The 9,434-nt window shown below is 41.8% G+C and overlaps 2 protein-coding genes across 2 annotated transcripts in view; one reads left to right on the forward strand and one right to left on the reverse strand.

Moving 5' to 3' along the window:
* micu2 (mitochondrial calcium uptake 2) overlaps positions 1-2,817 on the forward strand; it is a 6,379-nt gene extending 3,562 nt beyond the window's left edge. Inside the window, exons 9-12 of the mRNA XM_035665997.1 lie at positions 402-573; positions 654-762; positions 849-1,006; positions 1,679-2,817. Of these exons, the coding sequence (XP_035521890.1) occupies positions 402-573; positions 654-762; positions 849-1,006; positions 1,679-1,780 (541 nt within the window). The 3' untranslated portion in view covers positions 1,781-2,817. The remainder of the gene's footprint in view (positions 1-401; positions 574-653; positions 763-848; positions 1,007-1,678) is intronic.
* On the reverse strand, positions 2,815-7,443 carry LOC118331202 (interferon regulatory factor 2-binding protein 1-like). The gene is made up of 2 exons (XM_035665996.1): positions 5,404-7,443; positions 2,815-3,705 (listed from the first exon to the last, which is right to left on the reverse strand). Exon 1 carries the CDS (start codon positions 7,205-7,207, stop codon positions 5,429-5,431), a length of 1,779 nt encoding a protein of 592 aa, XP_035521889.1. The 5' UTR covers positions 7,208-7,443; the 3' UTR covers positions 2,815-3,705; positions 5,404-5,428.
* Between the last annotated feature and the right edge of the window lie 1,991 nt (positions 7,444-9,434).

Raw genomic sequence — 9,434 nt, forward strand, 5'->3', positions numbered from 1 at the left:
GTGACCACAGTAATGTGATAAGTGTGTGTATCAGTCGACATTTAGGATGTAACAGGGAAAACACATGGTTTTAAGTCAGCTCTGCAGTCAGTTGTTGCATTTTAATCTTTCTAAAATTCTTACTGTACACTACATAGAGTATTATTATAGCCACTTTGTAGGACAGATGTCAGATAAAATATAATTAAAGGTTGTAGAGAAAAGTTGAAGTTGACTTTTTGTGTTAAACTTTTGGTTGTAAATATTTACAGCACCAGATAAGGTTTGAATTAGCATGATAAGTTTTGTATATATATATATATATACACACATTTTTATTTTTTTATTTTTTAAAGTTTGATATAAAGTTGCGTTTCCGTCTCGGAGCATCAGATTCCCTGTAAAGCCTTTCTGTTGTTCAGGTTCATGGAGGACCTGCAGGCTGAGGTCCAGGAGATGGAGTTCCTGCAGTTCTCCAAAGGTATGGGCACCATGCGAAGGGAGGACTTTGCTGAGTGGCTGCTACACTACACCAACGAAGAAGACAATGAAGTTTACTGGGAAAACATGAGGAAGAGGATTCCTGCTGGCCAGGTAAAGAAACACAAAGAAACAAACAGTGAAACTGTCGTTCAGTGTAGCACAAAAGTGAAGTGAGACGTTTTGTCTTGCAGAGTATCACATTTGATGAGTTCAAAGCCTTCTATCTCTTCACCAACAATCTGGAGGACTTTGCCTTTTCAATGAAGCTAGTGACTGGAGCCAACCGTCCTGTTGGAATGGGTAACTCCTCTCTGTTGGTTAGAATCAGCTGTTTTCAATAAACACTATACAGTAGATGACTACATTTTCCCCTCCTCTCATTGCAGCCCAGTTCAAGCGAGCTGTGAGTATCGCCACGGGCCACAATCTGTCTGAGAGTGTGTTGGACACTGTATTTAAACTCTTCGATATGGACGGAGACAACTGCCTGAGCCATAAGGAGTTCATGGGAGTGATGAACGACAGAGTCCTGCGAGGGCTGAAGGTGAGTCTATCCATCTTTACCTTTTTATATTGTGTTTTAATTTCTGCCAAAAATCTCAACGCAATAGTTCTACCAGCACCTCTGCTTATATCTTGTTTATTTAACGTGGAACTATTTCTCTAACAAGTCATCTGATTAGTCACCAATCGACTGCTGATGATATGAAAGAAAACACACTGTAGGCAAGTGTCTGGTGTTTGAGCATTAATCAGTACATGCTCTCACCGCCCTAATAGACCTTTTTCACAGCGGCCATTTTGACATGGACATAAATACAGGTGATGCCAATGATACTAATTCAGGTTGTGTTCCATGTAGGTCAGGGTGCTGCTATAAATTGAACTGAACCTGAAATTAGTGTCATTGTTAACACCTGTGTTTACCCTACTATTTCATATCAAAATGGCTGCTGTGAAAAAGGTGGGTCTTGGACCTTTGAAAGTATGGGTCCATTTGTATCCCTTTGGTTGTACAGACTGAGATTGAGTTTTCATTCATACACAACCAGCAGTCAGCATTTATGCTCCTTTGATTTTAGCATGGCCAACTGTCTGCAAAGATGTAAATCCTGATATCTTCATATACCTAGCTACAGACTGCTCTCAGGGTGCATTTTGAATGTCACAGTGAATCGCAGTGCTGTTAGCTGTGATGGAATGGTTGTCCCTTCAGGTGCAGCATCAGAACGGCTTCTCTGGCTACTGGAAATGTGTGAAGAGAGAGACCCTGAAGGCAGCACAGGAGGCCCTGGGGGACAGCGGGTGCCCTATCTGAGCCATGTGATGTTCCAGGACCCGTCACACCACCACTTACCCTGATATCTTTTAATTGAATAAGTGGAGTGACTGTCACCCCAGTTACACCTGGTATTAAAATGTGATCCGTATCCGGACACATTATCCAGATAATAACGATCCGGTGTTGCCTTTGCATTTCCACCGGATGTTTCTAATGCGTTATCTTCATTGAGATCTGTTTATCTACAACAAATTCTTAATTATTTGCCCTTCCCCTTGTAATCTGTTAACAGCAGATCAGCTGCACAGATAATTGCAAGTTATGTCTTACTGTTCATTTTCCTTTTATGTTTCATGCAGTTTTGTTGAATAACGCATCTTTTGGGCCTCCTGGCACAGAATAGATGTGTAATCCATAATCAGAGCTGTGTCTCTCCATAAATTTGAACAACCTATATTTTATGTTAAAACAAATATCTGTATTCGTTAAGTTGTGTACAGAATATGTTTAGACCTACCTAAGGTAATGTGTGAAAATAATGAGCCAGACCACATCCTGATGTGATCAGGCAGATCTGATCATGACGCATTTACACCTTGCATTAATGTGCGTTTGTAATTGATCTGAATAATGTGTCTGGATACAGCTCACATTTTAAGACCAGGTGTAAGGTTAGAAATGGAACCACATGTAAAGACAAAGGATTTACGCCACTGTTGTGTACATGTTTACAGATCAACAATGTATTGTTTGATATTAGCTTATTAGTAGGGTTGTGGTGTAAACAATATATATTTTTGTATGTTTTGGTGCAGTGTACTTAATCAAGTCGTGTATTTTATATTTAGAATGGGTGATGACAAATTAATTTTGCACTCCACAAGCAGTGTTTACAAAACTGTGGTTCAAGGGATAAGATGCTAATTCTGTGCATATTGATGCATTTCCAAGGGCTTATACAATATCTAGTGTGGGTTTTTCATGTTTTTGTCAAAATAATTTTATAAAAATGTCAGTTTCAACAATGTGCTATACATTTGAGGTTGATAGAATAAACGAGCTATAACTAATGACTATTTTGTCATTTATTGTAGAATTGACCTGTTAAGATCACATGAATATGTGGGTTAACCATTGAAGATTGTGGTGCTAATTATCTTACCATACATATAATTCAAAAAGTAAATAGACAAAACAAGCTTACTTCTGTGATAGATGAACAAATTAGTGACTGATGCCAAGGTTATCAGTGAATACAGCATACACAGCTACAATACAATAAAATTACATTGAGCATGAAGCCATCTTTGGTCTTCTTATCACTATAAACAAATACATATAAATTTGTATTGTATCAAAAATAGAAATTACATAGCCATATTGAAAGTAAATTCACATTTTTGACATACAATATAAGGAGATTACCTAAGAGACATATTGTGGGATTACATTTTTTTCAATCCTTGGCTTTAAGGACCAAATGGTTTTGCCACGTTTGGAACATTCATTTGTTTTTCCAAGAATTGCATGATTCTGTCAAACCATCTATCAACATCGCCGTGATCCACCTGTGTAGGACAGTATGCAACGTATAAAACAAAAACAAACGAAGGACAAAATGGATTGTCATTCTTAAAACAAGTGTGTGCTTTCTATCCTGGGCTCTGAAAATTAGGCCTGATGAGAGGCCCCTGCACAAAGAAGGGGGGGGGGATTTGGTCAGGACTCAACATTCAGATGTGATGTAGCAGCCCAGCCTTCACAGGTGAGCCCAGCCCTGACACGTGGACATGTCCCTCTTCTCAAAAGTGAGTCTTGTTGTGTCTTTAGTAACGGTGTTTGTGTAGCTGTCCTCCTGGGGTTCAGAGTTATTCTCTTCTCAGAGGCACACATGATGAACTGCAGCCAAAGTTGACCTCTGCTTGAGATAATAGGGAAGTGCTTTCAAAGTGTTTGATCCACTGTGGAAAGAGAAGAAAATATGTGTGAGAACATAAACACAAACAGAAGGGTAACTTTCTTTTCTAACGGCACAGTGACATTCTTTAGGACTGCTGCTACAGTAGCTAGGGAGCATCCACTCAGAATAGGCATTGTTCATTAATTCCAGACAATAATTCATTAGATTGGCCATCCATTCAATTTGTGACTCTAATCTGGGTCCGGGTTAATTTACTTGCTAAATTATATTACCATAAATAATTATTACAGCTGAGTACACAAACGTACGTTTGTGAATTCATGTATTTTAACTGTAGGCCTTATCGTAACTACTGGCTGTGTCGTCTTTTGACTCCAACAGGTATTCATTTGCATCATATAGTGTATTAGGAATAGGGTCGCATGATATGGTCAAACATTTACTATTTTGATGGATACTGTGATGACGATATATATCACGATTAGTGGGAAGAACTATTTTTGTAGTCATAACATTTTTTATTTTCACAGAAAAAAAAAACTGTTAAAAGCTTGATGTGACTTTTGCTTTTGAGGCCAGGGAATCTCTGCAGCACTACAGTGCTTCATTATAATGCTGTTTGTCACACATTTTACCTTTATCAAAGCATTGCAGCCTTTGTGATCTGACCATACTGCAATTTCAATAACATTGTGATTAATTGTACAGCCCTAATTAAGAGGGTCCTAAAAAGAACAAACGGTCTAATATTAAAGTAGTGTCAATAAGTACAGTGGTAAGTTGATGACACTGTATTAATAGTTATTTTATCCTGTGGCATTTCAGTTATTTTTTGAATTTTTAAAACAGATGGTGATGCCACACTTCTCATCTCTAAATCTGATCTCTAAATCAGCTTCAAACTGTAGAAGTCTCCAAACCATGACAGAACACAGCTTCGTTTGTGTCGGCTGAAAGAATCCTGTCAATTATACAAAGTGTAATGTGCTTTAGGCAGGTTGACACATTGCACAGGAGAATGAGTGTGGCATCACTGCAGTGTCACACACACACACACACACACACACAGTGTCACACACACACCCGCAGTGTAAACATAACGCAAAGGAAGAATTTCTCACATGAGTTACAGTGTGAGCGAGCTGATGAGCTAAAGTTACTTACTTCTCCTCCTCTAATTTCACTCTACAGCCATTATGAGTGTCACCAAGAGACACTTATTCTACAGGAGCCTGCATAGGTCACAGTGTGTTGTGTTAATACTAATCATTGTGATAATGATGCTATTTATATGTATCATCTTTCCGTCTCAGTGACTATATACAGTACATGGCTCCTCTTCTGATAGCAGCTATAATCTGCCCGCACTCCTGCCAATGATGTATTCACCTTTGTACATTCTTTTGTATAGTCTGGAAGATAGAGGGAAGATAAGAGCACGTCAATTATGAATACTGATTTAACCATGATTAAAAGATGACCTGAAAACTAAAGGCTTGCTTTACAAGTCAGCTACACTCAGTTCCACTGTGTAATTTCCAGCTGCTGAATAATGAGAACAAATGAAATAAGAAACATTATCACTGCTGATAAAACTGATTCTCATTTGCAACTCTAATTTACTGAATCCTCTCTCACTGCGGACTGATACTTTAGTCAGTTCAGACGGTTTTATGTATCAGCTGATTATGAAAGGGTGAAATCAGAACCGAGCCTCTCGGGACAGCAGATGTCTTACCATTCACCACAACAGCATGGAGATGTCAAGGGTCGTTCTCCTTCTTTACTGTCACATCTCCGTCTCCGGCCAGGATGGTTGAGATTTCTCCCTGCATGAAGGCCCAAGGCACAGTGGATCCAGCCAGGGGACAGCGCTCTCCGCTGGGGCAGTACACCTCCCCGCCTTGACCTTGGCTCCGGATGAACCCTCTGGTACAGGGGAAGCAGAACTTGTGGTGCGGTACAGAGGGACACTGGACAAAATGTGTGTCCTCCAAGCGCTCTCGGCAGAGGGTGCAGCAGAGCAGGGTGCCCTGGGCGCTGCTTGAGCTCTCCCCGGCGCTGGCGTTGCTGCTCGGCCCCACTGCGGTCAAACCCTGCCCCAAGGATGCCTGGGAGACTGAGGTGGAGGCGGTGGAGGGGCTGCTGCTGGTGGGGCGCCCGGCTGAAGAGTGGGCTGCGGACATGCTGGGGCTATCTCGGGCCATCTGGCTGGAGCTCAGGCTGTCTGCAACTCCCATGAGCGCTGAGATGGGTGAGGGCTGGCTGTGTAAACGGGGTGGGCCCTCTTGAGGGGCGGCCATGCCAGGAAGAGGTTCCATGCCGGAGTAAGCGCCTCTGGGCCAGGGCTCTCTCGACGGGTGATCCGGCCTCCCTTCGCTCTCTCCATTCTCAGAGCCTGGAGAAGCTTTGCGACGGCGGGTCGTGCTCTTCGCTGGCACAGGGCGTCCAGCGGCTGCCATAGGCAACCCTGCATCTGGCTGTGGCAAAACCTCTGGGATCGGGGGCTCTTTAAACATACGCACACCATCATTCAGCAGCTCAGACAGCCCGCGCCAATCTCCTGTGCCTTGCCGCTTCTCATATTCCACATAGCGCAGGCCAGAGTTCACCGCTTTACCTGCATCTTTGGCCGAGTCCCGGAACATCTGCCTGACCAGGTCTGGGACTCCTGAGAAGATCATTCCAGAGCCGGCCGGATACTCCACAAACACCTTCAGCTCAAACTCTGGAGTTGCGCAGGCATCAAAGGCCAGAACACGACCCATCAGGGTATGGTCTTTCCTGAAGCGCACATTAAAGGGGACACAGCTGCTGAGAGCTACAAGAACATCCCGGACTGCTTTGGGACGGTTTGGCCAGCCTTCAACCCTGCTGCGAGCCACCTCATTCAGTTCGGCCATCACTTCATTGTTCCTCCACACTGCTGCATCTATACCCACCACAGCAGAGGTGCTAGCTCCCACACCCAGGGACACAGCCTGCCTTCTGCCAGCCTCACTCATTATGGGGCCAGCTGAGACTGCAATAGGAGTGCCTCCAGCCCTGGAGCCTGATAACGGGGCCAAAAGCCCGTGAGGAGCTGCTACTAACCCCTGAGCTATCAATGCATGAGATATGGTGCCATGAAGATTAGGAACTGCTCCAACTATAGCCCGACGGGTGTTTGGGCTCTGTCTGCTACCCTCTGACAAGGCCACATCTTCAGCTCTGTGCAGGCCATTGGGGAGGCGAGAAGACACCCCATACTCACCCCTCCCCCTATCTATACGCTCTCCATGCTGCCGCCCTGCTTCAATGGGCCCGGCCGAGCTGGGTTTTCCCTGCTGTGGACCGGGAGACCTGCCGTCTAAAACTCCGTGCGTGCTCTTCAGTTGCCTGGCAGTTTCAATGAGGAGCTCTATTCTGTCTGCCCCGTCGTAGTTGACACATCCCCTGCACACAGCCTCGCTGAACTCCCACAGCATGGCCCAGGGCATCTTGGGCAAATCGCAGAGGTAGCACCATTGCCGTCTAGAGGAAGACTGCGAGGCGGAGGACATGTTGTTTACAGGCCCTCGACCAAACTTTCTTCGGAGGCCTACGCGTTATGGTCTACGTTTTCAACTATTCTTTAGTTCTCAGACACCACTCGCAACATGGCGGCCATTTTAAGACGGAAACTAACCGAGAACTGCGCTCAGAAGGCGACTGTTGACGACAGCGTTTAAAAGTTAGCGACGTCTTCTTTCTCGATTTGTTCGTGTCGGTCTGTGTGGAAGGAAGTAAAATGTCATAAGACACCGGAAACACCTACGCGACTGAGGCCCAGTGCGCGATGGGAGTTGTAGTTTTTTTATTTATTTATTTTGCCACTATGTTTTTCTTTTTCTGTTGCGAATACTATAGTAACGTTACTGTACAAACAGGCAGGGGGGGAAGTTAACGTTACACGGAACAGGTAAACGAGGCACGTATTAACTTATGTATGTATATAAAATATATAATTAATATAATATGTTTTAGAGACAAAAGTGAATATAACCAAGGAAATATAATATAATATAATATAATATAATATAATATAATATAATATAATCTGCTGATGATACATAGATAGATAGATACTTTATTTATCCCGAGGGAAATTCAAGAAGGCCACCAGATGCGGATTAGAGCTTTAGGAAAACATTTAGTACCTTATTGAGTTCAGATTTTCCTTGATCAATTGTTTTTCTTTTTTTTTTAACATTCTGTTTATTGAGTTTTTCCATATTCATACATAACATAACATAATATACATTGTAAACATCTTCTTTTACCCTGAACCCCCTCCCAATCCCTCCCCCCATTTCCCATTACTGGTACATAATATATTTATAGAAAGCACAAGCAAGAAATAATAGTATAATGAAACAAACAGATAATAAATAACAAAACAAAATATAAATAAACCCATAAATAAATGAAAACTAATTTAAAGACTACAGAAATGTACAGGTAATGTCACAAATGGAGAGAAAAAAGTAAAAAATAAAAATAATAGTACTTAGATTTGCTCGTCAGCAACTATGTCTCTTTTTGGTATCACACTTCAGTCTTCTATATCTGCTGTATTCAGATGTTCAATCAGATTACCCCATACTCCCTCAAATATGTCCGGCCTTTGTTTTAGATTATACATTCTTTTCTCGCTGGGGATACAGGAGGTTAGTTCATTAAGCCAAAGAGAGGGTGAAGGTGGTTTTTCACTTTTCCAATTAAGAGCTATGCATTTATTGGCTTTTATCAAAGCTATTCTTATGAACCTGATTTTGTCGCCCCTGACAGGCAGCATTGAAGTGTCCCCTAGCAGGTTAACCTTGGTTCAGGTGGGATGTTTATTTTAACTACTTTGGATATGGTTCTAAGTATTGTTTCCCAGTAGTTGGACAATTGTGAACAAGACCAGAACATGTGAATAAGAGAACCAATTTCAGATTTACACCTTGGACAGTATTGGGAGATTGTCTGACTTATATTATGCAGCCTTTCTGGGGTATAATAAATTCTATGTATCAGATTGTATTAAGTTAATATGTGTTTACTATTATAGGAAAAGCGTTGGACCTTTCCACATAGCTCGGTCCAATCATCATCTTCAAAGTTGTGAGATAAGTCAGCCTCCCATTTTTCCCTAACCTTCGGCCCCTCTTTTCCTAACAGACTGTTAATGCCATTGTACATGTGAGATATAAACCCCTTGAGTTCTTTTTTGTTATTCAATACATTATCCAAGGGTTGTGCTGTGATGGGCAAAAGTCTGCCCCCTGTTCTGATTGAATATAATGCCAGAGTTGTAGGAACTTGAAGAAGTGTCTTTTGTCAAGGCTGTATTTCTCTGTAAGATCTTCAAATGACTCTAAGGCCCCATCTTTGTACAAGTCCCCAAATGTCTTGATGCCCTTTGTGAACCATACTTGGGTAACACCATCTCTTAGGACCTTAGGTAGAAGGGGGTTTGCATGAAAAGGAGTAGGTTTGTTTTATGAATGGGTTTGTTGTCAGTGTTTGAAGTTGTTTGAATGAAGGGATATATGGGACTGAAGAAAGAAGAATTTATACACCGCATTCCAAATTATTATGCAAATTATATTTTTCTCAGATTGTCCTAAATAGTCGATGCAAATGACAGTCAGTATAATTTTCAAGTCATAAACTGTTAGAGTATAATTCAAATTTTATTGAACAAATCTCCTAATGATAACTGATTTATTTATTTTTAACAAAACTCAAAATGCACTGTTCCAA

Source organism: Morone saxatilis, unplaced genomic scaffold, assembly GCF_004916995.1.
Source record: "Morone saxatilis isolate NCDOM2014 unplaced genomic scaffold, NCSU_SB_2.0 Contig20, whole genome shotgun sequence".
Lineage (NCBI taxonomy): Eukaryota > Metazoa > Chordata > Actinopteri > Moronidae > Morone > Morone saxatilis.